The sequence below is a fragment of the Lissotriton vulgaris genome, chromosome 5 (assembly GCF_964263255.1).
Source record: "Lissotriton vulgaris chromosome 5, aLisVul1.2, whole genome shotgun sequence".
Classification (NCBI taxonomy): Eukaryota; Metazoa; Chordata; class Amphibia; order Caudata; family Salamandridae; genus Lissotriton; species Lissotriton vulgaris.
This window is the reverse complement of record NC_141693.1, coordinates 2,034,387,121-2,034,414,723: the sequence shown is the minus strand read 5'-3', so window position 1 is coordinate 2,034,414,723 and position 27,603 is coordinate 2,034,387,121. Positions and strand designations below refer to the sequence as shown.

At 55.6% G+C, this 27,603-nt stretch overlaps 1 protein-coding gene across 1 annotated transcript in view; it reads left to right on the top strand.

Moving 5' to 3' along the window:
• COL27A1 (collagen type XXVII alpha 1 chain) overlaps window positions 1-27,603 on the top strand; it is a 1,047,548-nt gene that overhangs the window by 963,492 nt on the left and 56,453 nt on the right. Inside the window, exons 52-54 of the mRNA XM_086924958.1 lie at window positions 1,428-1,454; window positions 2,765-2,830; window positions 23,972-24,140. Of these exons, the coding sequence (XP_086781084.1) occupies window positions 1,428-1,454; window positions 2,765-2,830; window positions 23,972-24,140 (262 nt within the window). The remainder of the gene's footprint in view (window positions 1-1,427; window positions 1,455-2,764; window positions 2,831-23,971; window positions 24,141-27,603) is intronic.

The following is a 27,603-nucleotide window of genomic DNA, read 5'->3' as shown; positions in this document are numbered from 1 at the left end:
CTTCTGCCGATGCCCTGCCTAGTCTAGCTGCTCCTCCTACCGATGCCCTGCCTAGTCTAACTGCTTCTCCTGCCGATGCCCTGCCTAGTCTAACTGCTCCTTCTACCGATGCCCTGCCTAGTCTAGCTCCTCCTCCTACTGATGCCCTGCCTAGTCTAATTGTTGCCCCTTCACCACTGTGGCCTCTCATGCCATGCATCGTCTTACCTTCTCCCACTCTTCCCCATTTCCAGGCACCTTCTGCCCTCCCTCCTCCGCCTCTGCTATCCTTTCCTCCTCCTGCCTCATTCTTCTCGGCCTCTTGCCCTCGTCTCCCCTGCTGCCTCCCAGCCCCATCTCTCCATCTTGAGTCGTATTTCTTTCCTGCTATAACCGTGTATTTGTCTTGGGGGAACCCTGCTGTCAGTGCTGTATCGTGCTGCCTGCTCCAAAAACCACAGTTGATGGACAGAATGCAGAACAATGTTATACATTCACCCCAGTACAGAGATCTGGGCCTAAATCCATCGTTTTTTTGCACTCCACACCACCTCAGTTCAGACATGGCCCTATGCAAATCAGTCTGACCCTGTGCCTCATGGGAACAGTCCAGCCTGAACTGCCAAGCCATGCCTTCCCTGGACCGGAAACAAGCTTCCGAGGACCGGTTTCTGGCATTCCAGCCGTCTTCAGCCCGGCTTGCTTGAATCCAGTGGTGTGGAGTGCATGGGACTCACGTCTGAGCATACCCATCCCACTCGGGGTGACAAATGCAAAAACCACAGTTGATGGACAGAATGCAGAACAATGTCATACATTCACCCCAGTACAGAGATCTGGGCCTAAATCCATCGTTTTTTTGCACTCCACACCACCCCAGTTCAGACATGGCCATATGCAAATCAGTCTGACCCTGTGCCTCATGGGAACAGTCCAGCCCGAACTGCCAAGCCATGCCTTCCCTGGACCGGAAACAAGCTTCCGAGGACCGGTTTCTGGCATTCCAGCCGTCTTCAGCCCGGCTAGCTTGAATCCAGTGGTGTGGAGTGCATGGGACTCCTTGCAGCCTGCCCCTTGTGCTTGCTCCCTGCTCCTTGCTGCCTGCTCCTTGCAGCCTGCTCCTTGCTGCCTGCTCCTTGCTGCCTGCTCCCTGCTCCTAGCTGCCTGCTCCTTGCAGCCTGCTCCTTGCAGCCTGTTCCTTGCTGCCTGTTCCTTGCTGCCTGCTCCTTGCTGCCTGCTGCTTGCTGCCTGCTCCCTGCTGCCTGCTCCTTGCTGCCTGCTGCTTGCTGCCTGCTTCTTGCTGCCTGCTTCTTGCTGCCTGCTTCTTGCTGTCTGTGCTGGTCCTTGCTGCCTGCTTTTTGCTGCCAGTGCTGGTCATTACTGCCTGCTTATTGCTGCCTGCTCCTTGCTGCTGTGGATCCTGATACCTTGTCTCTTGTCTCTTTCAGGGTCCTCCGGGCATCGCCGTCTCATTTGTAAGTGAACTCTACTCCTCATTCTTGTCAAGTTTTAAACACCTGCCTGTGCCATGTCACTGCCCAAGATGAGTGCCTGTACTCCAAGACTAGGCAGTATCTGCTTTAAACTGAGCCAGGGTGGACTGAACATGAAAACCAGAGCAGGGGGGCAACATCTGCTTTAAACTGAACCAGGGTGGGTGGAACATGGAAACCAGAGCAGCCGGGCAACATCTGCTCTGAGCCAGGGTGGGCTCAACATGGAAACCAGAGCAGCCGGGGCAACATCTGCTTTAAACTGAGCCAGGGTGGACTGAACATGAAAACCAGAGTAACCGGGGCAACATCTGGTCTAACTGAGCCAGGGTGGGCTGAACATGGAAACCAGAGCAGCAGGGGCAACATCTGCTGTGAGCCAGGGTGGGCTGAAAATGGAAACCAGAGCAGCCCGGGCAACATCTGCTCTGAGCCAGGGTGGACTGAACATGGAAACCAGAGCAGCCGGGGCAACATCTGCTCTGAACCAGGGTGGGCTGAACATGGAAACCAGGGCAGCCGGGGCAACATCTGCTCTGAGACAGGGTGGGCTGAACATGGAAACCAGAGCAGCCGGGGCAACATCTGCTCTGAGCCAGGGTGGGCTGAACATGGAAACCAGGGCAGCCGGGGCAACATCTGCTCTGAGACAGGGTGGGCTGAACATGGAAACCAGAGCAGCCGGGCAACATCTGCTCTGAGCCAGGGTGGGCTGAACATGGAAACCAGACCGGCCGGGCCAACATCTGCTCGGAGCCAGGGTGGTTTGAACATGGAAACCAGAGCAGCCGGGGCAACATCTGCTTTAAACTGAGTCAGGGTGGGCTGAACATGGAAACCTGAGCAGCCGGGCAACATCTGCTCTGAGCCAGGGTGGTTTGAACATGGAAACCTGAGCAGCCTGGGCAACAGCTGCTTTAAACTGAGCTAGGGTGGGCTGAACATGGAAACTAGGGCGGCCCGGGCAACATCTGCTTTAAACTGAGCCAGGGTGGGCTGCAGTCCAGCAGGGGGCTCTTGCTGGAGTATGCATGTGCTGCAGGGTGGCAGGACCCACCTGCTGGAGTATGTCTGTGCTTCAGGGAGGCTGCAGCACAGCAGGGGGGAGGGGCCTCTTGCTTGAGTACATCTGTGCTGCAGGGGGGCTGGATGCAAAGAGAACGGACTGTACTAAACTAGGACAGTGCATGGACCTAACCTGCCCCTTGATCCCAGCAATAAAAGTTATTTATCAGTGATTTATTTATCGCCAATTTAATTATATTAATAACTTGTGTGACTTTCACTTCCAGAGACAAGAGGATCCGATTGCAGCATTTCCAGCTCTGATGGACTCGAACGGTGGAGCCAGGGCAGAGGTAATGACGTCACGTCTCTGTACCTCAGGGTACTGTACCATGAACCGACCCATCCCCTCGTCTACCTCAATTTACTGTACCCTGCACTGACCCTACCCCTCTTTATAAGCCTACACTTTGAGGTACCTTATGTCCCCTGTTTTCTCTCCTGATACTACTTTACTTACCCATTGGCAGGGCCTGTCCTGGGGAGAGGTGAGCTGGGCCTTGGCCCAGGGTGTAGCTTCCAAGGGCCGGCCTCCCTCTGCTTTCAGCCGTTCTTTGCTGACCTGCGCTGACAGAATTGCTACTACACTCCCCGGCTCCTGATTTGGTGGCTTCCTTGTCTGTCTCCGTTCTCTGCATGATTGGATTGCTTTACTCTCTAGTCTCGTGTTTGTCCCGCCCACTTAGTTCTTCTTTATCCTCGCTTTTGATTCTGTTTCCTGTCTTAGCTCCTCCTCTTTCCCAGGTGTGGTGTTATTCTTGCTCTCGTCCCCTTCTCCCGTTCAACCCCCTGGCTCCATGCCCCTCAGGCCCAGCCTTTCTCACGGCTCTGCCGCTGCCCCCACCCCTGATTATCCACCCCCATCTTATCTTTCACTCTGTGTGCAAGCCGTATCTTTTTATGTCTCTGCTAACATTCTTGCGCGCATGCGCAGCTCGCTCAGCGAGATTTAATGTTTCTGAGAACTTTCACTAAAGGGTTTCAATCCCTGTCCCTCTTTCCCATTGGCTGGCGTCACCGTTTATGCTAAACGGTGGCCAGCCATTGGGAAAGAGCTTTTTGTGACGTAGACTTTTCTCTTTTTCAGACGGGCCACTTGGACGGGCTTGTCTGCCTTCCGTGCGTCGTGAAAGCTTTCTTATCTTTATGGGGCCATGTGTTCAAAGACATGGCCCCATAAAGACAAGAGATCCTCCTTCACTTTATGGACCGCGCTGCGCTTGTTTTACTAGTGATAGTCCGTTTTCTAGTTTCAGACGTAACTTCTCGCTGGTTCACAGGAGTCAACATGGCTGCGCCCTGTGAATCGGATCTGCAATCGGATCCTGCTCCACCGCCACTGGAGAGTCCGCAGAACCACACACGGTAGTGGTGGACAAAGTGTTGCACTTCAAAGGGGGTGTTATCAGATGTAGGTACAAATTAGCTGTCACCTCTTCACATTAAATCAATTCTGGTAGGTGCCACTCGGGGTAAGATACCCCACTACCCAGAGTATCAGTTAGAACAAGGCACAAATTACTTATTCAGAATACACAAGAGACAGGACCCCGGCACTATAAATATTTTGTGTACAGTTTGTAGATAAATGTTTATAGCAAAGAAAACACCATAAGATAGTGAAAGAGACCTTCTGTCACAGGGAATTGGTATGCAAAACAAGATTGGATAATTCAACAGTGATTTATTTCCTCAAAGAGCACATAGGTTTTATCTCCAACCGTCTAAACAATAACAAAGTAAAAAATTCTGTGATGTAGTTAGAATTCCAGTTCCTTGTCTTTGTAGCACGGATCAGCCAACGCGCGTTTCGTCACCACCGTGACTTCCTCAAGGCTTGAATTATAGTAGCATGTGAGCCTCAGAGAATCTTCCAATTGAGGCAGTTCGGGCTGGACTGTTCCCATGAGGCACAGGGTCAGACTGATTTGCACAAGGCCATGTCTGAACTGGGGTGGTGGAGTGGGCTAAAGAATGATGATGCATAAAACCCAGATCACTTGACTGGGGGTGAGTGCTTGATTTGCTCAAACGCTCCGTCCATCATCCCCTTTGATAATGCTGTTCAGTACCAGAGCGAAGAAGCATTATCTGAAAGAAACACGTTAGTGTTAGATTCCTTACCTTAGAATATCCCCAGGCGTCAGTCTGGATCCGGAAACTTTTGCGTAGCAGTACCCCTGCGCGTCGGTAGGCGTCGTCTGCAGGCGTCCCCTGCGGCTCCGCGTCCGTCGTCGGCGTCGTGCGCCGTGATGACGTCGCTGGAGTACATAGACGCCGCCTCCGCGCGCTGACGTCAGTTCTTCTTTTTTCCGCGCCAGTGGACGCAGATCTGAAGAGCAGTACTCCGGTCTTTGACCAAGTTTTTTCGATTGTCTTTTTCTACTATTGTGCCTGATAGGATGCCAGGATTTAAGAATTGCGATGGCTGTGAGCGCACGATGTCGGTCACAGACCATCACCGCCTCTGCCTCCGGTGTCTGGGCCCCGACCACGACGTGGAATCCTGCGTCGACTGCCGGGCCCTTACCAACAAGGCTAGACGGGAGCGGTCCCGCAAGCTGCTGGAGCTCCGGGTGTCGGCCCCACGTCGGGACCGGGAGCGGTCCCGGTCCGGCCGGAGGTCGAGAGAGCGTTCGAGGGAGCGGTCGCGGAGCCGCGCCGGGCGCTCCGGAAGTCGACGCCACTCGTCATCCTCGTCAGGTAAGAAGCACAAGAAGTCGGGGCGTCGTCATCGTACCCCCGACTCCCCCCGACGCTCGCGCGATGCGGCCGGGGGCTCGGGTGACCCCATCCCCGCGGCTCCGCGAGAGTCGCCGGCGCGGCCTGCCTCATACCCTCCGGTCCCTGGGCATGGTGCGACGCCTGAGGAGATCGAGGCGTTCCTCATGGCCATGAGGGCGCTCGCTTCTCCGACGGGGCCTACGGTGCCTGCGGGCCCAGTGCTACCGTCTGGGGGCCCTGGCGGTTCGGGTGTCCCTGCCTCGGCGCCGTCGGGTGCTCCGGCCCCGGCGCCGCCGACGGCTCCGACCCCGGCGCCGCAGGGGCCTTCGGGATCGGCGCCGGCTGGTCTTCCGGCCTCCCCGGCGCCGTTGCCCTCGGGGTTACCCCCGACGCCGCCCCCGCGCGGCGCCGGTTCTCCGCTGCCGGTTCCGGCCGGCGGTGGGGTTCCGACGCCGGCTCCGGGCGGCGCCGTCCCCTTACCTTCTCCGACGCCGGACGCGGCGCCGGACGGGCGTCGATCGACGCCGGTCCCGGCGCCGATGGGGCCCATGAACCCCGAGGAGCCGGTCCTCATCATTGACTCCGAGTACGGAGAGGATGAGGAGTACGGTGAAGGTTGGGAGGGGTCCGAGGACCCTCTGGCTCGCGAGTGCCAGTATGACCCGGACTGGACAGGTGACTTGGGGGATGCCAGTGGTTTGGACGACTCCCCTAACCCTGGTTTGATCTCTCCTCCAACCGTGGCATCGGTGGAGGGAGCTGCCTATTCTGTGGTGCTGATGAGGGCTGCCAAGGCCTTAAACCTTGAGCTCCCCGTCGCGGCCGTGAGGCCTAACATCCTCACCGAGGTCTTCAAGCCGCAGTCATGCCCTTTGGAGCCTCTGCTGCCGTTTAATGAAGCCTTGTCTGACGTTCTGTTGGGCACGTGGTCCAGGCCCGCTTCAGGTGCGCCTGTTGATCGGAACGTGGCCAGGCGCCACCGTCCTTGTCCGGACGACCCCAAGTACCTGTCTACCCACCCCACTCCTGAGAGTCTGGTGATCCAGGCCTCGACCTCCCAGTCCGCATTCCCGTCGGCCCCGCCCGACCGGGAATCCAAGAGGTATGACCAGTTTGGAAAAAAGGTCTTCTCGTCCATTAGTTTGGGCCTGCGGTCTTGCAACACCGCCTGCCTCTTGGGCCGCTACACCCACTCTGTGTGGGATACGGTCGCGGAGCTGCTGCCAGAATGCCCCATGGAGGTGCGGGCAAAGCTCGGTCAAGCTGTAGCTGAGGGCCGGGATGCAGCGAAATATTCCATTCGGTGTGGTCTTGATACGACCGACTCGCTGGGCAGGGCTATGTCTACGACGGTGGCGATTCGCCGTCACGCCTGGCTGAGATCCGCCAATTTTTCGGCTGATGTCCAAAATACCCTGATGGACATGCCGTTTGATGGCTGTCACCTGTTCGGTGACAAAGCGGACCACGCGCTGGAACGCTTCAAGGACTCCAGGGTCACGGCCAAGTCCTTGGGTCTCTCGACCCAGCGTCAGCAACCGGGTTCGTTTCGTCCCTTTCGTGGCCAAGGAAGGGGCGCCCCCACACGTGCTGCCAGCCACGCGCCGCAACAATCCTTCCAACGCGGTGGCGGCCGTGGAAACCGCCGTGGTGGCGGTCGGGGACAACGGCGGGGTCAGACCACACCTTCCCCCGCAGCATCTACCCCAAAATCCTCCTAGTCCGTGCTTTCGGCCCCATGTGACGCCAGTGGGTGGCAGGGTTCGCCATCACCACGCTCACTGGCGCACGATCACTTCGGACAGGTGGGTGCTGCAAATTGTCCGAAGGGGCTACTCCCTCCCCTTCGAGACCTCTCCTCCAGCCATGCCACCGCAGAACCACCGTGTGTCGGGGGACCACTTGACACTTCTGCAGGAGGAAGTTACGGCCCTCTTGGCCAAGGGGGCCATCGAGCGCGTTCCTGGGCCAGAAGTAGGGCGTGGTTGTTATTCCCACTTCTTTCTGGTGCCCAAGAAGGACAAGGGGGGCCTACGTCCTATCTTGGATCTAAGGAACGTCAACGGCTTCCTCCGGAAGGAGAAGTTCAAGATGTTGACGTTAGCTCAGGTCTTGGCTGCTCTAGACCCGCAAGACTGGATGGTAGCGTTGGACTTGCAGGACGCCTATTTTCACATCCCCGTCCTGCCGGCCCACCGGCGTTACCTGCGGTTCACGGTAGGCCAGGAGCACTTTCAGTTTATCGTGCTCCCCTTCGGCCTTACCAGCGCCCCACGGGTGTTCACAAAGGTGATGGCGGTGGTCGCAGCCCATCTGCGCAGGTTAGGGGTTTCAGTCTTCCCCTACCTAGACGACTGGTTGTTGAAGGCGGGCTCGCCCCAGACAGTCGTCCACCACCTTCAGATGACGGCAGACCTCTTGCACGACCTGGGGTTCTCCATCAACGTGCCGAAATCACACCTGTGTCCCTCTCAAAAGCTCCTTTTCATCGGAGCGGTTCTGGACTCGGCGCAGTTTCGGGTTTATCCTCCGGAACGGCGGGTTCGGGATATTCAGGCTTTGATTCCCATCTTTCAGCCGCTATCCCGAGTCTCGGTCAGGTTGACGCTGCGGCTGCTGGGACTGATGGCTTCCTGCATCCTTCTGGTGCATCACGCCAGGTGGCGGATGCGGGCTCTGCAGTGGGACCTGAAGTTTCAGTGGGCCCAGCATCAGGGCAACTTGTCCGACCACGTCTTGATCTCGGAGGGCACTGCGAGACAACTGCAGTGGTGGCTTACGGACCGCGATTGGGTCAGGGGCAAGTCCCTCTCCCTTCCCCAACCGGAGCACGTTGTCGTGACGGACGCGTCCCTCCAGGGCTGGGGTGGCCACTTGGGAGAGGCAGAGATCAGAGGCATCTGGTCTCCGGCGGAGTCCCGGCTCCATATCAATCTGTTGGAGCTGCGGGCGATTCGTCTGGCACTGAAGGCATTCCTCCCCTTTGTCAACGGGAGTGTAGTGCAGGTGTTCACCGACAACACCACCGCCATGTGGTACTGCAACAAACAGGGCGGAGTGGGGTCGTGGACCCTTTGCCAGGAGGCTCTGCGCCTCTGGCAATGGCTGGAACGTCAGGGCGTGACTCTGACGGTTCAACACCTGGCAGGTTCTCTGAACGCCAGGGCGGACGAACTCAGCCGTCGGTGCTCGATGGATCACGAATGGCGTCTGAACTCGGACGTGGCGCAAGGCATCTTTCTGCAATGGGGAGAGCCTTGGTTAGATCTATTCGCCACAGAAGAGAACGCACAATGTCATCAGTTCTGCGCGTTGGAGTTTCCAAGACGGCACTCGCACGGCGACGCCTTTCGGCGCGAGTGGAGTTGCGGTCTGTTATACGCCTTTCCGCCTATACCACTTCTGCCCAGAGTGCTGAAGAAGATCAGGCGCGACCGGGCCCAAGTTATCCTTGTGGCTCCGGACTGGGCTCGAAGGTACTGGTATCCCGAGCTACTCAGCATGTCAGTCGGTCCCCCGATCCGCCTGCCCCTTCAGGAGGACCTTCTGTCGCAGCAGCAGGGGACGGTCCTCCACCCGAACCTGTCCAGTCTCCACCTCCATGCTTGGAGATTGAGCGGCGGCAGTTGAGGCCATTTGACTTGCCTCCTGAAGTCTGTGATGTTATTCTGGCAGCCAGGCGTCCCTCCACTAAGTCGGTATACGCCTGTCGGTGGAACAGATTTGTGGCATGGTGCACAGCAAAGGCTGTGGATCCTCTTTCTGCCCCTCTTTCGGAGGTTCTTCTGTTTCTTCTTTCTCTTGCCCAGCAGGGCTCTGCTCTGGGCACTATCAAGGGCTACCTTTCTGCCCTTTCAGCCTTTTTGAGGCTTCCTGATCAGCCTTCTTTGTTCAAATCCCCGACTGTAACTCGATTCTTGAAAGGCATCACTCACATGTTTCCACCTGTTCCGTTTGTGATGCCTCAGTGGGATTTGAACCTGGTTCTAACTTTCCTGATGTGTGCTCCCTTTGAGCCCCTTCATTCTTGCCCTCTCCGTCTCCTGACTTTAAAGACGGCTTTCCTGGTTGCCATCACCTCTGCCAGGAGGGTGAGTGAGCTCCAGGCTCTTTCTGTCCAACCTCCTTTCCTGTCCATTCATCCTGACAAGGTGGTTCTGAGGACTAGACCTTCTTTCCTGCCCAAGGTTGTTTCGGCCTTTCACATCGGGCAGTCCATCACCCTCCCTTCCTTCTTCCCGCCTCCGCATCCTTCAAAGGATGAAGAGCGGCTCCATCGTCTGGACCCAAAACGTGCGCTTTCATTTTACATGGATCGCACACGCCAGTTCCGGGTGGATGACCAACTGTTTGTTGGCTACGTGGGTGCGAAGAAGGGACGGGCGGTTTGTAAACGAACCATCTCTCGATGGGTCGTCCTCTGCATCAAAGCGTGCTACTCTTTGGCTCGGAAGGAGCCTCCTGTTGGGCTGAGGGCCCATTCCACTCGGGCCACGGCGGCTACTACTGCCCTGGGCCGGGGAGTCCCCTTGCAGGACATTTGCCAGGCGGCTACGTGGGCCTCGCTGCACACCTTTGCGAGGCACTACTGCCTGGACAGTCAAGTCCGGAGGGATGGCTTCTTTGGCCGTTCTGTCCTCCAGGACTTTCTGGTGTAGTTTTGTATTGGTTCGCAGACCCACCACCGGGGTTGGTATTGCTGGGGTATGTATTCTAAGGTAAGGAATCTAACACTAACGTGTTTCTTTCAGATGAACAAGTTACTTACCTTCGGTAACGATATATCTGTAAGAAACATTAGTTAGTGTTAGATTCCTTACCGAACCCACCCATCCTCCCCGTTCTGCGAACTGATACCTAGGGTTAAGGTCATCCCTTTCAGGGCCCTAGTTTGTACATGGCACCAGTGTTGGTTCTCTCATGGCTCTGCGTCTCCTGGCGCGGAAAAGCTGTGTGCAAAGAACTGACGTCAGCGCGCGGAGGCGGCGTCTATGTACTCCAGCGACGTCATCACGGCGCACGACGCCGACGACGGACGCGGAGCCGCAGGGGACGCCTGCAGACGACGCCTACCGACGCGCAGGGGTACTGCTACGCAAAAGTTTCCGGATCCAGACTGACGCCTGGGGATATTCTAAGGTAAGGAATCTAACACTAACTAATGTTTCTTACAGATATATCGTTACCGAAGGTAAGTAACTTGTTCTTTAGGTCCAGCCGACCGGATATCACGAGCTGTTGGGTTGGAAAAGATTGAGGGGGATATGTACAAGGACTGGTGATAACTACCACTAATGCAAGTTAGCAGCAGTTTTGCAGCATGAATCTTTCTGGATTCACTATACTGTGCATTATTCCGCCATCTGGTGGTTGGGTCCGGAATTCTTGTATTTCTTCTCTTTTTTTTCTTTTCGTGGCAGTGGTGGGCGTCGACATACCACCATTTGGTGCCTTTTCGTGACATCGATGCACTTCCTCTGGAAACTCCCACCTTTGGTCGCCATCTTCTGATTCTTTTTTCCGCCGTTGGTTCTGGATCGTGAGTGAAGGAACTCCAGAACTTTGGAGAGAAGACTCCAATGAAAACAACGGAAAAACAACAAAAATCACCTTACAACATACTGAACTACGAGTCAGGTAACGGGGATGACGAAAGAATAGGAAAACATCGAGAACTTCGACGTTCTACCGAGAATGCACACACAGAGGGCTCCCTGGGCGCGGTGATGGGCAAAACAACCTTTAAATTCTGCGTCAACTGCCATTACTTTTGCCTCTATAGCCATAAATAGCCTATCAGTCGACCTCCAATGAAAATTAGGCAAAAAAACTGTGGAATGCAGAATGGATCAGCCAGGGCCGAGTGCAGCACAGAACAACAACCCTCTCAAGCCCCCCTACATCCAGGGTGATCAGCCAGAGTGCCAGGGAAAGAGGAAATGCAGGGCTACATCTATGAAAAGAGGCGCATCGTGGTGCAACACCAGTGATGCATCACTTCTCATTGCGCACTCTTCGCAACACCATGGCATCCAAAACATTGAAAGGGCAGACAGTCCCTGAGCCCGGAGGCCTCGCTGGTCCTCTGTCTGGACCTGGAGGCCTCGCTGGTCTTGCGTCTGGAGCCCGGAGGCCTCACTGGTCCTCTGTCTGGAGCCTGGATGCCTCGCTGGTCCAGCGCCTGGAGCCCGGATGCCTCGCTGGTCCTGCGTCTGGAGCCTGGATGCCTCGCTGGTCCTGCGTCTGGAGCCTGGCTGCCTCGCTGGTCCTGCGTCTGGAGCCTGGATGCCTCGCTGGACCTACGTCTCGATCCTGGATGCCTCGCTGCACCTGGGTTAGTAGCCTGGATGCCTCGCTGGACCTGCCCCTGGATGCCTCGCTGGACCTACGTCTCGATCCTGGATGCCTCGCTGCACCTGCCTTTGTAGCCTGGATGCCTCGCTGGACCTGCGTCTGGAGCCTGGATGTCTCGCTGGACCTGCCCCTGGATGCCTCGCTGGACCTACGTCTCGATCCTGGATGCCTCGCTGCACCTGCGTTTGTAGCCTGGATGCCTCGCTGGACCTGCGTCTGGAGCCTGGATGTCTCGCTGGACCTGCCCCTGGATGCCTCGCTGGACCTACGTCTCGATCCTGGATGCCTCGCTGCACCTGCGTTTGTAGCCTGGATGCCTTGCTGGACCTCCATCTAGAGCCTGGATGCCTCGCTGGTCCTACGTCTCGATCCTGGATGCCTCGCTGGACCTGCGTCTGGAGCCTGGAGTGGGATGCAGAGGTGCTGTGGAGTCGATGAGCCGTGGTGGTAGACATTGAGGCGCTGCGATCGTCTTTACTTGGTGGTGACATCTGGCAGGGTGCACGGAGTCACGTTGCTGACCTGTGTGAGAAGACCGCCTGGTGCCCCTTGGAGCTGTGAATGGTAGAGGAGCTCCTGCGCACCAACGTAGGGAGGTCTGCATTGCATACTACGATTCAACACTACACCAGGGTGCACGGAGGAGATTACCAACGGTGGGCGGCGCCTCTCTGCTTCACAGGCCAGATGATGTTGCGGTGGGCGGAAGCTGTGAAGAGGGAGGCCCCTGAGCTGCACTGAACTTGTGTGGCAGGAGCACTGCAACTTCACGCCTAAGGGAGCCCTGCTGCATCAACAGCATCAGGAGGCTCACCAGCGGACTCAGAGGTGACTGCTGTGTCCAGGCTTGGGAGATCCCACCTGGCTGAGGCTCCTGCGGGCTGCGTCACAGAATTGGAGAGAGTTTCGCGGATTGCGCCATGGTGTCAATGTCCAGATAACTGTGAGAAAGTGGCTCTATATACACTGGACCAGAATAGGGTACAGTCTGCATAGAGTCCACAAACCCCAGAGGTATAACAGAGGTTAAAGCCAGGACTGACCTTACTCTCTAAAGTGGTAGCTTGGACGAGCAGTAAGGCAGTTCCAGAGGACAGTGTAAAGCATTTGTTGTACACTCAGTCAGCAAAAGGTTTCACACACTCAAGGACTGAACTCCAGGCCAATTGTTTTTATATCAAAGATATAGTTGTTTTATTTTTTAGAACCACCAGGTATCAAAATATACCTTTCTCAATATGAGAGGTCTCAGATGAGTACTTTGCAGAAAGGCAATAAACTGGGTGAACACAATAGGTACAGGGGTTGCAGTAGGCAACACAATTCTACACACAATTTAGCATTGAGCTCAATGGGTTTTTCTATATAAACACAGTTGATTACTTTATAGATTACTTTAATAGTTCCAGGACTGGATCCTAGGTTCAGTCCTGGGGTCTAAGCTGAAAACAGTTTAGTAAAAACTTTTTAGATATTACAGTGATTTTTCAGGAATATAAAGCTATTTTAAAAGTTCACACTTAGAAACTTTTCAACAGAAATCTGGCAATGTTATCCAATGGGAGAAAATTCAGGTTGCAGGTAAAGTACGATCTCGTTACTTTTGTAATCCAGCTCTGGTCTCCGAGGGCCAGCACTGGGGTCTCAACTTCAAACAGGTAAGTAAATATGTTTCAGTATTTGGTATGATTTTTAAAGAATATTTCAAGGTTTCAAAAGTAGACACTTAGAAGAAATTTCATAGAAACGCAGACAATGGATTCCTATGGAGAAAATACAGGTTACTAGTAAACCCAATAAGGATCACTTTTGCGGTTCAGTACTGGACTACAAGGTGAGTACTTCGGAATTCGGTTAATTTTGTATGAATATTTTAAGTTTTCAAAAGTAGACACTTAAAAGATTTTTCGAGTCAAACCAGTCAATGTTATCCAACGGCAGGTACATGAGTTACCCGTTTGCAGATAAGTACTCGGTTGGTGAAGTTAAGGTTCTGGGCATAGACTCAGGGGTCCCTCAAGGTCAGGTAGGTACAGTTGGTTCACCCTCAGCGGCACAGGGGCGGCCGTGTGCAGAGGTAGTTAGGCCCAATGTTATCCAATGAGGGGCAGGGGCGTCTAGTTGGTGGCTGCTGGCTAGCGGCCACGCGGCTGTGGGAGCTGGGCTCCTGGTCACTTGCTTAGGGCAAGGGGGGAAGTAGGATAGGGCAAAGGTGGCACGGCCAGTGGCACTCGGGCGACTGGGTGCAAGGTGCTTTAGAGCCGTCGGGCGCTCAATGTTATTCAATGGGAATGGTATGAAACGAACAAAGGCTGCAGGCTCGGGGACAGAGACTCTTCAGGGGCGACCACCACTTCGAGAGGTAAGTTGGGATCTTGGAGCACAGGTAGGTACCTCAAACGAAGGCACAGGAGGCTGTAGGGCGCCGGGTGCAGGGTGTCTTTGGGTGTCGGAATGCTTACCCTCAGTTGGTCGCGGTTGGAGGGGCCCCTGGTTCTGAGTCTGCAGGCGTTGTCTGGTTCGTCGAGGAGAGTCTTTGGGCACTGGACTTAAGGTCCCAGTCTCCGGGGAGACGTCCTTGTGGTCTTGGATCACTTGGGCACAAGCCGGGCTCGGCGGGTGCAGAGTGGGTAGGTCCGGAGCTTCCTGGCTGGCACCAGGGGGGTTGTTGCAGCAGGCGCTCTGCTGATGGAAGTCCCAATCTTCAAGAGGGTCAAGGCAGGCAGGTCCCCTGGGTGTCCCAAGACTGCTGACCACTGGAGTCGCCGGGGTTAAGGCAGGAGCAGGTTCCAGGATCGACAGGCCGGTAGGGCTGGGGCCAAGTCAGTTGTTGTCGTCCTGTTGTTAGCAGCTGCACTGCGAGCCTTCTTCTTCTTGATCTTCTTTCTTCTTTTCTAATCGGGATCTGAGGAAGGAAGGTTCAGGGAGGCCCTAAATACTGAATTTAGGGGCATTAGAGGTAGGGCAAGGGCAGGAACCAATAGGTCCCTGTCCTGGGGTGGGTACACCCCCTAGCCTGCTCCTCTCCTGTGGGAGGGAGGCAGGAGCCTAGCTGTGATTGGGCAGGGCTCCCCATCTTCAAGATGGCTGGAGCCCGGGGTCGTGCTTTACCTCGTCTCCCCCACCTGAGGGGTGGGGCTGGCACACCCCCCTTCTTGACGTAGTTTTTCCCGCCAGTCTTCCCACCAGAGTGGGGGTCAGAACTGGTGGGGTCCAGTTGCTGGGTACAGCAAATGGTCTGGAGAAGCTCACAGAGGCCACAAGCCTTTGAAGCTTCCCCCTGCCCATCCTAGGGGAAGAGACCTAGCACCTCGCCCAGGATGTGCATTGCTGTGGGCACAGGAGAGCGGGGGCTCTCCCCCCAGGGGTCCAGCAACATGTCTGCTGTGTGGCAGCCTAGGCAGCCTCTCAGTCCAGACGTGGATTGTGGTCAGGTTTCAGGGGGCATCTCTAAGATGCCCTCTGTTGTGCATTTTTCATTAAATCCCACACTGGCATCAGTGTGGATTTAATGTGCTGAGAAGTTTGATACCAAACTTGTCAGTCTTCAGTGTAGACATTATGGTGTTGTGGAGTTCGTAATGTCGACCTCCCAGCACCATATACTCTTAATGGCATCACTGCACTTACAGTGCCCAGGAATGGCCCTGGGTACTGTAGGGGCACACAGCTCATCCAAGTGCCCACACCACTGGCATAGGGCACCCAGCTAGAGGGGTGACTAAGGTATGCCAGGGCAGTGGGTTTGTGGGCATGGCACACAGGGATGTGTGCCATGTCGACTCTTGTTTTAGTTCTGTACTTAGGCACTCAGCGTGCAAGGGCAGTGTGTGGGTGCCAGGGTACAGGGCCCCTAAGGGTGGCACAATAAGTGCTGCGGCCCTTAGGGGTCTTCTCTGGTTACCATGCCCTGGGTACCTAGGGTACCATTTACTAGGGGCTGACAGGTGGCCAGAGATGCCAATTGGGTTTTAGTTTCAACACAGTTTTAGGGAAGGAACACAGGCCCTGGGTACCTGGTTGTCAGGAGTCCAGGGCACACTCAGTCAAAGCACATCAGCAGTCAGAAAAAAGTGGGGGCAAACCAAGGCAAGAAAGATAACACTTTCTCACAGTAGGGAGAAGGTGGGACGCGTAGCAGAGGAGGAGCAGGGGTCGAGTTGCCCATTCCTAGCACCTGGTGTGACGCACCCCCAGTGGCAGCTCATCTGCAATGACGGAAGAGTATCACCCCACTGCTTTCAAGCAGACTCAGGAGAGCAGAAGCAACGAAGACACGGGACCCGCTTCGAGGTAAGATGTCTTTCATTTAAATATTTACAACACATGCACACACACCCGCGTCCACGCCCCTTCCAGTGTCCTTTCCGGTTATCCCGCCTCCCAGCTGTCCAGTCCCCCCGTAGCACTTCTTTATAGCGGGCGCTGTGCACCAATGCGCAGAGGGCATACCACTGGTGTGCAAAAGGGATATATGATTTTACAACGCATACCATTACATCTCATTCCATTATAATGCATCCCATTACTACGCGTATTGCAACAGAAGGGAAAGTGCTGGGTAGCAGAGATGAAAACATTACTATTCCCACTTCAGTGAGTGCAACCCTAGAACTAACCCTTACACTCCAAAACACACCCTGAACCCTAAAGTGAATCTTTCACCCCCCTGAACACACCCTAAAATGTATATTTTAACCCCATAATACACCCCAAATTTCATATTTTACTCCACAATACACCCCGAATTTCATCTCAGACCCCCGAAACCCATACCCACCCTAAAACTTAAAAAACACTTTTACTAACCTCACAATGCGTTGGAATGGAATGCGATGCAATAGCACATGCGTTATTGTAGTTGTGTTGTACAGGCATTACAATGTAATACCTGCATTGTAATGGACGTTTCTCATGTCAAAGGCAAGCCATAGGCAAGCCCATCTGGGTCCGTCTGCCCCTGGTCCGCGCTCAGCACCAAGGACCCTTCCACTCGGACACTCCACCCCTAAGGCGCCAGCACCCGCCTCGCCATCAACCCTGGACGCCACATCGCCTGCCAGGACCAACCTCAGCTCCGGTCAGGACATGTCCATCGCCAACACTAACGGCTACTGAATCACCAGCAAGGACCACCCGACCATCCAGGAGGAGGCATTGCCATCACCTACAGAAGCACACTCTGACTGACCACACACTCTAATGACCCAACGGTGACCACGGACCACCTCAACTCCCAGATCCGGACCAAGCCCAAGCACATCCTCTGCGGCACCCTCATGTGCAGGACCTCGGGCCATGGACCCCCATTCTCCGATATCAGTGCAGACCTCTTGCACACCAGGCTCTCCCATCCACCAACAACATCCGACTCGGCAAACTCAAGTTCCACCTGGACAACTCCATTGATAAGAACACCAGCCCCTGCTGGAGAGGCTCCCCAAGATCAGACTGAAGCAGCTAGTCACCGCAGCAAGCCACATAGTAGGACACGCAATCGAGCACGTCACCTCCGCCAGTGGCAACTTCAACTACAGCCACACCACCGGACTCTCCTGGGCCGACCATCATTGTATACATCACGTCGTCACCACGCCCACTGTACACCACCGCCATCATTGCCCCCCTCGCAGCTGGATCAAGGCCACCAAAGTACGTCTTGCCAACTCTCTCAGCGCCAACACTTACAGACGACAACACCACAGCGTACCACCCCCACCGAAGGATCTTCAACAGCGCCAACACCCTGGCAACCCTCAAGAATGGACCAGGCAAAACTAGCACCACGTTGTGCCGTATTTGCAAAGTGACGCTTGTAGGCATATACGTGACCTTGTGAAGCCCTGTGCCACATTATACCTGCATCAGGTATGTTGTATTCAGGGTGTCTGTACCCACATGACAAGGACTCATGGGAAAGGCACAGTGAATTCCCTCAGATTTCACTGCAACAATTGTAGGACGGCGCTGCGTCAGTACCTTACGCCTGCCTGATGAAAGGAGCAAGGGTGAAGCGGTGCCACAGGGATAGGCTGGCCCCATGCACCGCTTGAGTTGTGTCATGCTGGTGACACGACTGCAGCAATGCGTTTTGCGTCATGGAGCACTGTCCAGTGAATACAGGGCATCCGTGGTGTTGCAAGAAGGGTGTAGTGAAAAGTGTTGCAACGCTGTCTTGACGCAGCTCTGCAACACTTTTCATGGCTGAGGCCCAGGAATGCGCACTATCTTATTGATGGTGCGCATTCCTTCCCTGTAGTTTTGTCGCAGGGCAGTGCAACAACATTGATTGCGGAGCTGTCCAGTACCAAGACATGCTGAGATGTGGCCCCAAGAGTTATCCCCATTTTTAAGACCAGCTATTTTCTGGTCTTAAAAACTGCCTCTAACTGCAGTTAAAGGCAGTTTTTTTACTCCTCCTACCTTCAAGGATTCCCTTGTACATATCACAAAGTTGGGTTAACTGCCGTTTTTGCACGAGAACACCTCCCTTGCATGTCATTATCGCTAACAGAAGTGGCGATCTTTTCGATGTACGTTTTCGCCGGAAAACTGCAGCTAACAGAAGTTAGGAACAGCTTGTACATATAACGATGTAAATATCGCCGCAAAACCATCGGAGTTAACTCCTTGTACATATGTCCCTTATTGTCGGCCTACTAGATCCTACGGTGGGTTTGGGCCTGTGTTTTCCAGCTGTCTCCCGCATGTGCTTCTCTTCCCCTGTTCAGTATTTTTAATGTTTAAATCTTTTTTTTTGAGGAAGAATAACAAAGTTGGCATGTGGTGAGGGGGCAGTGGTGAGGGGGGTGGTGAGAGGGTGTGGTGAGGGGGCAGTGGTGAGGGGGGTGGTGAGAGGGTGGTGAGGGGTGGCAGTGAGGGGGCGGTGATGAGGGGGCAGTGGTGAGGGGGGTGGTGAGGGGGTGGTGGTGAGGGGCAGTGGTGAGGGGGTAGTGCTGAGGGGGGTGGTGAGGGGGTGCTGAGTGGGGTGATGAGGGGACCGTGGTGAGGGGGGTGGCAGTGAGGGGGCGGTGATGAGGGGGCAGTGGTGAGGGGGTGGTGAGGGGGTGGTGGTGAGGGGCAGTGGTGAGGGGGTAGTGGTGAGGGGGGTGCTGAGGGGGTGCTGAGTGGGGTGATGAGGGGACCGTGGTGAGGGGGGTGGCAGTGAGGGGATGGCAGTGAGGGGGTGGTGGTGCAATTTTGCCAAATGGTATGTATTAAGGCAAAATAAGGAATCGCAAATTACCACCAACTTCAAGTTGGGTGGTGAGGTGGCAGTGGTGAGGGGGCAGTGGTGAGGGGGCAGTGGTGAGGGGGGTGGTGAGGGGGCGTGGTGAGGGGGCAGTGGTGAAGAGGGTGGTGAGGGGTGGCAGTGAGGGGGCGGTGATGAGGGGGCAGTGGTGAGGGGGGTGGTGAGGGGGTGGTGGTGAGGGGGTGGTGGTGAGGGGCAGTGGTGAGGGGGTAGTGCTGAGGGGGGTGGTGAGGGGGCGGTGGTGAGAAGGCGGTGGTGAGGGGGTGGGGCTGAGGGGGGTGGTGAGGGGCGGTGGTGAGGGCGGTGGTGAGTGGGAGGTGGTGAGGGGCGGTGGTGAGGGGGTAGTGGTGAGGGGGGTGCTGAGGGGGTGGTGAGTGGGGTGATGAGGGGACCGTGGTGAGGGGGGTGGCAGTGAGGGGGTGGCAGTGAGGGGGTGGTGGAGAGGGGACTGTGGTGAGGGGACCGTGGTGAGGGGGGTGGCAGTGAGGGGGTGGCAGTGAGGGGGTGGTGGAGAGGGGACTGTGGTGAGGGGACCGTGGTGAGGGGGGTGGCAGTGAGGGGGCGGCAGTGAGGGGGCGTGTTGGACATGGCCTTGTGGCGTGGTCCCACTCCTCCCGCATGGCGGATCCCGGACTACCTCGACCCCTGTTCCCCGGCCAAGAACGGCACCTTCCCCCTGCCACGAGTGTCGCCCCCTCCGGGCCGCCCCCCAGTTCTCCCCCGACGGAACTCAACCTCATCTCCCCAACCCTCTCGGCTGGTCCGGACCCTTTCCTGGACCCTCATCTCCGGCCCAGCCGCCATCTTGGACCCTCCACGACCAGGCCTCGTGGCCTCGGCCCGACACCAGCTGCAGGCCCAGCAAAACCCCGACATCGAGGCACCACAAGCCAACCAGGGGATAAAGAGGCCGCTTGACAAGTCAATGGGGGGAGACGTTTCGATGGACCCCCATCAGCCTGGTTTCGATCGCCCCCAGCCTCCCTGGGCGCTGGCTCCACCCCCCTGCTGGGTGTCTGGACTCGCACATCCCGGACCTTCCGACCTCCAAGTGCGAGGGTCCGGACATCAAAGGGCCCCAGCCCTATAACTGGGGCAGCTCCAGAACAGGAAGGCAGTTGTATCCTGGAGTCGAGAGACACCGAGACGAACTCATCTTCTTGCACCCATTCCTGGAGTCCTGCTGGCGCTGCAGCGGCTCATCTTCATGAACCATCCTTGGAGTCCTGCTGGCGCTGCCGCGGCTCATCTTCGTGAACCATCCTTGGAGTCCTGCTGGCGCTGCCGCGGCTCATCTTCGTGAACCATCCTTGGAGTTCTGCTGGCGCTGCTGCGGCTCATCTTCGTGAACCATCCTTGGAGTCCTGCTGGCGCTGCCGCGGGTCATCTTCGTGAACCATCCTTGGAGTCCTGCTGGCGCTGCCGCGGCTCATCTTCGTGAACCATCCTTGGGGTCCTGCTGGCGCTGCCGCGGCCCACACCAGAGAACCCTCCAGCTCAAGGATTGAGAGCTGTGCGTCAGGCATCCCTGTACCAGACCGGTACTAAGACTGTCCCGCTACCCCCTTCCCACAAAGACTAAACCTAAGAGGGATCCCCGTATCCTGTTCCTTCTGTATTGCGGCCATAACCTGCTTAAGAATACCTATAAAAGTGCTAAGAACCTATTCTTGTGTGGCGTCTATCTGTAGGGGGGTGGTTGCTCGTCCGTACGATCCGAGGAGAGGGCCCTCACCAGGAGGCCTCTCCCCCTTGCTCGGCCGACCCTCAGGTTTCCCGTCTAACAGGGCGGTAGTGAGGGAGCGGTGGTGAGGGGACCAAGGTGAGGGGAGGGGTAAGGGTGTGGCAGTGAGGGGGCAGCAGTGAGGAGGTGTGGTGAGGGGCGGTGATGAGGGGGGTGGTAGTGAGGGGGTGGTGTTGAGGGGGCGTGGTGAGGGGTGGTGGTGAGGGGTTGCCAGTGAGGGGGCGGTGGTGAGGGGGCAGTGGTGAGGGGGGTGATGAGGGGGCTGCAGTGAGGGGGTGGTGCTGAGGGGCGGTGTTGAGCGGGTGGTGGTGAGGGGCGGTGGTGAGGACAGTGGTGAGGGGAGGCGGTGAGGGGGCGTGGTGAGGGGGGTGGTGAGGAGGTTGGTGAGGGGTGGTGGTGAGGGGGCGGTGGTGAAGGGGTGGTGTTGAGGGGGGTGGGGAGGGGGCGGTGGTGAGGGGGTGGTTCTGAGGGGGTGGTGAGGTGCAGTGTTGAGGGCGGTGGTGAGGGCGTGGTGGTGAGGGGCGGTGGTGAGGTGGTGGTGGTATGAGGCGGTGGTGAGGGGGTGGTGCTGAAGGGGTGGTGAGGGGAATGGTGAGGGGACCGTGGTGAGGGGTGTGGCAGTGAGGGGGTGGCAGTGGTGTGGGGGGCAGTGGTGTGGGGGTGGCAGTGAGAGGGCAGCGGTGAGGGGGCGGGGGTGAGGGGACCGTGGTGAGGGGGTGGTGAAGGGATGGCAGAGAGGGGGCAGCGGTGAGGAGGTGTGGCGAGGGGCAGTGGTGAGGGGGGTGGTAGTGAGGGGGTGGTGTTCAGGGGCGTGGTGAGGGCTGTGGTGCCAGTGAGGGGGCGGTGGTGAGGGGGCGGTGGTGAGGGGGTGGTGGTGATGGGCTGGTGGTGTGGGGCTGGTGGTGAGGGGGCATCCTGAGGGGGGGTGGTGAGGGGGCAGTGGTGAGGGGTGGTGATGAGGGGGCAGTGGTGAGGGGCGGTGGTGAGGGGGTGGTGGGTGAGGGGGCATGGTGAGGGGGTGGTGGTGAGGGGCGTGGTGAGGGGCAGCGGTCAGGGGCAGTGGTGAGGTGCGGTGGTGAGGAGGTGGCATTGAGGGGTTGGTGGTGAGGGGGTGGTGGTGAGGGGTGGAGGTGAGGGGGTGGTGGTGAGGAGGTGGCATTGAGGGGTTGGTGGTGAGGGGGTGGTGGTGAGGGGTGGAGGTGAGGGGGTGGTGGTGAGGGGCAGTGGTGAGGGGCGGTGGTGAGGAGGTGGCATTGAGGGGTTGGTGGTGAGGGGGCGGTGGTGAGGGGTGGAGGTGAGGGGGTGGTGGTGAGGGGCAGTGGTGAGGGGCGGTGGTGAGGGGGCGGTGGTGAGGGGTGGAGGTGAGGGGGTGGTGGTGAGGGGGCGGTGGTGAGGGGGTGGTGGTGATGGGCTGGTGGTGTGGGGCTGGTGGTGAGGGGGCATCCTGAGGGGGGGTGGTGAGGGGGCAGTGGTGAGGGGTGGTGATGAGGGGGCAGTGGTGAGGGGCGGTGGTGAGGGGGTGGTGGGTGAGGGGGCATGGTGAGGGGGTGGTGGTGAGGGGCGTGGTGAGGGGCAGCGGTCAGGGGCAGTGGTGAGGTGCGGTGGTGAGGAGGTGGCATTGAGGGGTTGGTGGTGAGGGGGTGGTGGTGAGGGGTGGAGGTGAGGGGGTGGTGGTGAGGAGGTGGCTTTGAGGGGTTGGTGGTGAGGGGGCGGTGGTGAGGGGTGGAGGTGAGGGGGTGGTGGTGAGGGGCAGTGGTGAGGGGCGGTGGTGAGGAGGTGGCATTGAGGGGTTGGTGGTGAGGGGGCGGTGGTGAGGGGTGGAGGTGAGGGGGTGGTGGTGAGGGGCAGTGGTGAGGGGCGGTGGTGTGGAGTTGAGTTGAGGGGTTGGTGGTGAGGGGGCGGTGGTGAGGGGTGGAGGTGAGGGGGTGGTGGTGAGGGGCGGCGGTGAGGGGTGGCATTGAGGAGGTGGTGGTGAGGAAGCTATGGTGAGGTGGTGGTGGTGGTGAGGGGCGGTGGTGAGGGGGTGGTGGTGAGCGAGTGGTGGTGAGCGGGTGGTGCTGAGGGGCGGTGGTGAGGGGGCTATGGTGAGCAGGTGGTGGTGAGGGGCGGTGGTGAGGGGTGGTGGTGAGGGGGTTCCATCTTTGCTTTCGATTGGGGTGCCACCCTCATTTATTCCTGGCAGGGCACCTGTCTTGGTCTGTGATACATATTCACTCCTTCCTGTGTGCCACCTCTGCTTGTTGTGCTTGTGTACGTCTTCAGTACTTCCCACTTGCTCTTCTCACTTGGTCCTGCTGGGACCCGCCTCTGCCTGTCTGCTTCTAGGTGGCACCTCCTGCTACCGCTACCTCACATACTTTCTCACTTCTCTTCAGTGCTTACCTCTACCAGGTGGACGCGTCCTCCGGATGCACCGCCCTCATTCTTTACCTGCTTGTTCTGATACTGACCACGCATCAGCAGTTCCTTCCGGGTTACTAAGTGAGACACCGGGCCACGCAAATCTAGAGTCTCACTTTAGGAATGACTGGGAATCCATTGGCTGGAAAAAACATATAGTTTGTAAGCCCTCTGTAGAGATGACTGAAGTCCATTTCCAACACTTCAACCACCACAAGAGATGAAGGCAGGCGTACATCAGTGTGTGCCCGCCCTCACCTCTCACCGGGTGACTGAAGTCCATATCCAACACTTCAACCACCACAAGAGATGAAGGCCGGCGTACATCAGTGTGTGCCCGCCCTCACCTCTCACCGGGTGACTGAAGTCCATATTCAACACTTCCACCATAGACGCCTCAATACGAGATGAAGGCCGGCGTACATCAGTGTGTGCCCGCCCTGACCTCTCACCGGGTGACTGAAGTCCATATTCAACACTTCCACCATAGACGCCTCAATACGAGATGAAGGCCGGCGTACATCAGTGTGTGCCCGCCCTCACCTCTCACCGGGTGACTGAAGTCCATATTTAACACTTCAACCACCACAAGAGATGAAGGCCGGCGTACATCAGTGTGTGCCCGCCCTCACCTCTCACCGGGTGACTGAAGTCCATATTCAACACTTCAACCACCACAAGAGATGAAGGCCGGCGTACATCAGTGTGTGCCCGCCCTCACCTCTCACCGGGTGACTGAAGTCCATATTCAACACTTCCACCATAGACGCCTCAGGGTATTTGCTGCGCTATGTAAATAAATTAAAATAAATAAATACGAGATGAAGGCAGGCGTACATCAGGGTGTGCCCACCCTCGCCTCTCACCTGGAACCCTCTCTAGTGGTTGTTACCCTTGCTGATGCTGACTCCCTCGGTCTCTGCCACATCCATGCTGACACTGAGCTTGTTTTTCCACCAGGGCTATATAAGCACAGACCTTCTACTGATGAAGCAGGGAGGCGACATCTTCAAAACCCTCCACTACCTCAGCTCTCTCATCCACAGCATCAAGAACCCCCTTGGGACCCGGGAGAACCCTGCACGCATCTGCAAAGACCTTATGAACTGTGAACACAAGATGGCTGACGGTAAGTACAAAATAGCTGATGGTCAGCTGCACGCACCTTCTGCATCACACATGGCAGCCTGGAGGCACTGGCTATGAACAGGAGGTTAGTGAGGGAAGGCAAGGGCACATCTCCATCACTCTCTGCTCCAGAACACATATTGCCTCTTGATGCTGCCAGAAACAATGGCCGATGATGACATAAAACATACAACGTGGCTACGTGCATACTTATGTTATATGTTATTCCTCCTCTAGTGAGCTCGACGATCTGTTAAGTCCACCTGAGATGCGCCATCTTTTTTGGATCTGTTTGTCATCAAAGATGTGTGTCATAACTGTGCGGCGCCCAAGGAGTACCCTGGCTTCTGAGTTCAAATATTCTTAAGAGAACAGTGAAGAACAAATTACGTACCTTTGGTAACAATATATCTGTAAAAAACATAGGTTAGTTATAGATTCCTTACCTTAGAATTACCCCCATGCGTCGGACTGGATCTGGAAAGTTTTTCATCAGCAGTACCCCTGCGCGTCGGAAGGTGGCATCAGTCGACTCTGCGTTCTTCGACGGCGTCGTGGTCCCTGGGATGACGTCGCGGTAACTACATAGACGCCGCCCTTGCGAGCTGACATCAGTTCTGTACACGACTTTTCACACCTGAAGCGCAGACCCATGCTAGACACTGACCACAGGTGCACAAAACTAGGACCCTGATAGGAAGTCCTTAACCCTAGAAGTCAGTTCGCAGAATGGCGAGGATGGTTGGGACGGTAAGGAATCTGTAACAAACTAATGTTTCTTACAGATATATTGCTACCGAAGGTAAGTAACTTGTTCATCTGAAAGAAACAGTTAGTTATAGATTCCTTACCTTAGAATGGATACCCCAGGAATACTAAGTTCACACAAGAAAGCCCTGGAGAACAGAAGGGCCAAAGAAGCCGCCTCTCTGAACATGGCTGTCCAGGCAGTAGTGTGAGAGACAACAAGGACCCCCTGATACCTTTAAGTTTCCTGGGTCAGGATCCTTATGCCAAAATATTAGAACCGTCCAGACGCCGCCCAGAGGGTCCACTCTCTAACACGAGAATAAGTTGTACTTACTTAAGTGCCGAAAAGAGCGTGTAACGAGCTAGCTGACAAAAAAAATATCGTATGTGCAAAGTTTTCTCCGTCTGCCCAACTACATTTTAACAGATGATGTACCACAAATGCGTTCTGACTAAACTAGATACGGCACCTATGGACAACAAATACTGAAGATTTTTTTACTTTAACACAAATTTTATCATCTCTAATATCCAACTCTATGCAGCATGAAGCACTCTCTTGCTTAGGCCGTAGAAGCTTATCCTGATTCGAGTCTATATATAGCTTGATGGTACAGTCCTGAAGAAGGCACGTTAAAGTGTCGAAACGCGTAGACAGGATACAGTAAAACCATCCAAGAGTTTTTTATGCTTATGAATTGTTTAATATTTTGTAATCATGTATATGTTATAATGCAAAATATTTTTTATATCTTATATGTATAATTATGTCAATTTTATCAATCAGTATGCAACTGGAATAAGTATTAAATTTGTATTCAAAAATATGTACAAACTGTAGTGGATTACTTTTTCTTATGTGTTAGTTGGTTTTTTCAATTTGCCTGGGTAATTTACTCACACTTGTCCAGGCAGTAGTGTCTCGTAAACGTGTGCAGCGAGGCCCACGTACCTGCCTGACAGATGTCATTTAGGGGGACTCCTCGTCCCAAAGCAGTAGCAGCTGCCATCGCCCTGGTGGAGTGGGAGCGCAGTCCCACTGGAGGCTCCTTCTTTGCCAGAGAATAGCAGGCTTTGATGCACAAAACAACTCATCTAGAGATTGTCCATTTGTGCACGGCTCGGCCTTTCTTAGCGCCCACATAACCATCAAAGAGCTTGTCGTCCACCCGAAACTGTTTGGTGCCATCCAAGTAGAAGGTAAGCGCATATTTTGGATCCAGACGGTGGAGCCTCTCTTCCTCTTTCGAAGGATGCAGAGGCGGAAGAAGGTGGGAAAAGTGACGGTTTGGCCAACGTGGAAAGAAGTAACCACCTTGGGAAGAAAAGAAGGCCTAGTTCTAAGGACAACCTTGTCCGGATGGACAGCAAGAAAGGGAGGCTTGGAAGAAAGAGCTTGTAGCTTGTAGCTCACTCACCCTGTGCGCAGAGAAGATGGCCACAAGAATGGCAGTTTTCAAAGTAAGAGGCCTGAGAGGACAGTTATGAAGTGGCTTAAAGGGAGCGCACATGTTATGTTATGTTATGTTATTTAACTTTGTATAGCGCGCGGATGCCGCAGCCAAGTGGCGTCCCGGCGCTTTGGGGAATTGAGAACACAACACATCAGAGAAGGTAAAAAAAAATAGGCCTAAGCTGTAGAGAAGAGGAAGGTTTTTAGTGCCTTCCTAAAAGGGAGCAAGTCAGGGATTGAGGGGAGAGGGGCCGGCAGAGAGTTCCAGAGGGCTGCCGCCAGCACTGAGAAAGAGCGTCCGCCCATTCTGGATTTTTTAAAACGTGGCACAATGGCGAGATTAGATCCGGCGGAGCGAAGAGCTCTGGCAGGGACATAGTGCAAAATAGTCTGTGAAAGAATTGGAGGGGAGGCTGATTTAAGAATTTTAAAAGTTAAGCAGAGAGCTTTAAACTTAATTCTTTGCCCCACCGGTAGCCAATAGAGATCCTGGATAGTTCGACGAGCCGAGACAAACTTCGGGAGGCCGACAAGCATCCTAGCCGCCGCATTTTGGACCCTCTGAAGGCGGGATAGCTCGGCCTGATTTAAGCCCAAAAACAGAGAGCTGGCGTAATCCAACCTGGTAAGAACCAGAGCTTGGACTATAATCTGTCTGGTCTCCGCATCAAAAAACTTAAAAATTGGTCGAAGGCACTGCAGAGTACCGAAGCATGTGCCAGCCACACGTTTAGTGTGGGAGGTGAAAGAGAGCTTGTCGTCAAACCACACCCCGATGTTTCTGACTTCAGTCACGGGGGAAGGAACAGGGCCTAGATCAGAAGGCCACCATTGATCTCCTCATAACCCACTTTCCCTACCAAAAATAATGACCTCGGTCTTAGAGGCGTTAAGTTGAAGTCGATTGTTCGCCATCCAGCCAGCCATAGCTTTTAAAGCTGACTGAAAGGTGGGGGCATCCATGTCGGAGTCGCCGTTAAGTGCCACCGCCAGCTGCGTGTCATCAGCGTATGACACCAAGGAGAGACCAAAACTATGGGCTACCTCCGCTAATGGCTGAACATATAAGTTAAACAAGGTAGGGCTGAGGGCCGATCCTTGGGGAACACCCTGAAGTATAGGGCGAGAAGCAGAGACAAAAGGAGGTGTAGATACTTTGAAGGCTCGATCCTTAAGAAAGGAACGAAACCACTCAAGTGCCACCTCACCGACTCCTGCCTCCATCAGGCGATGTAAAAGAATCTGATGGGAAACCGTATCG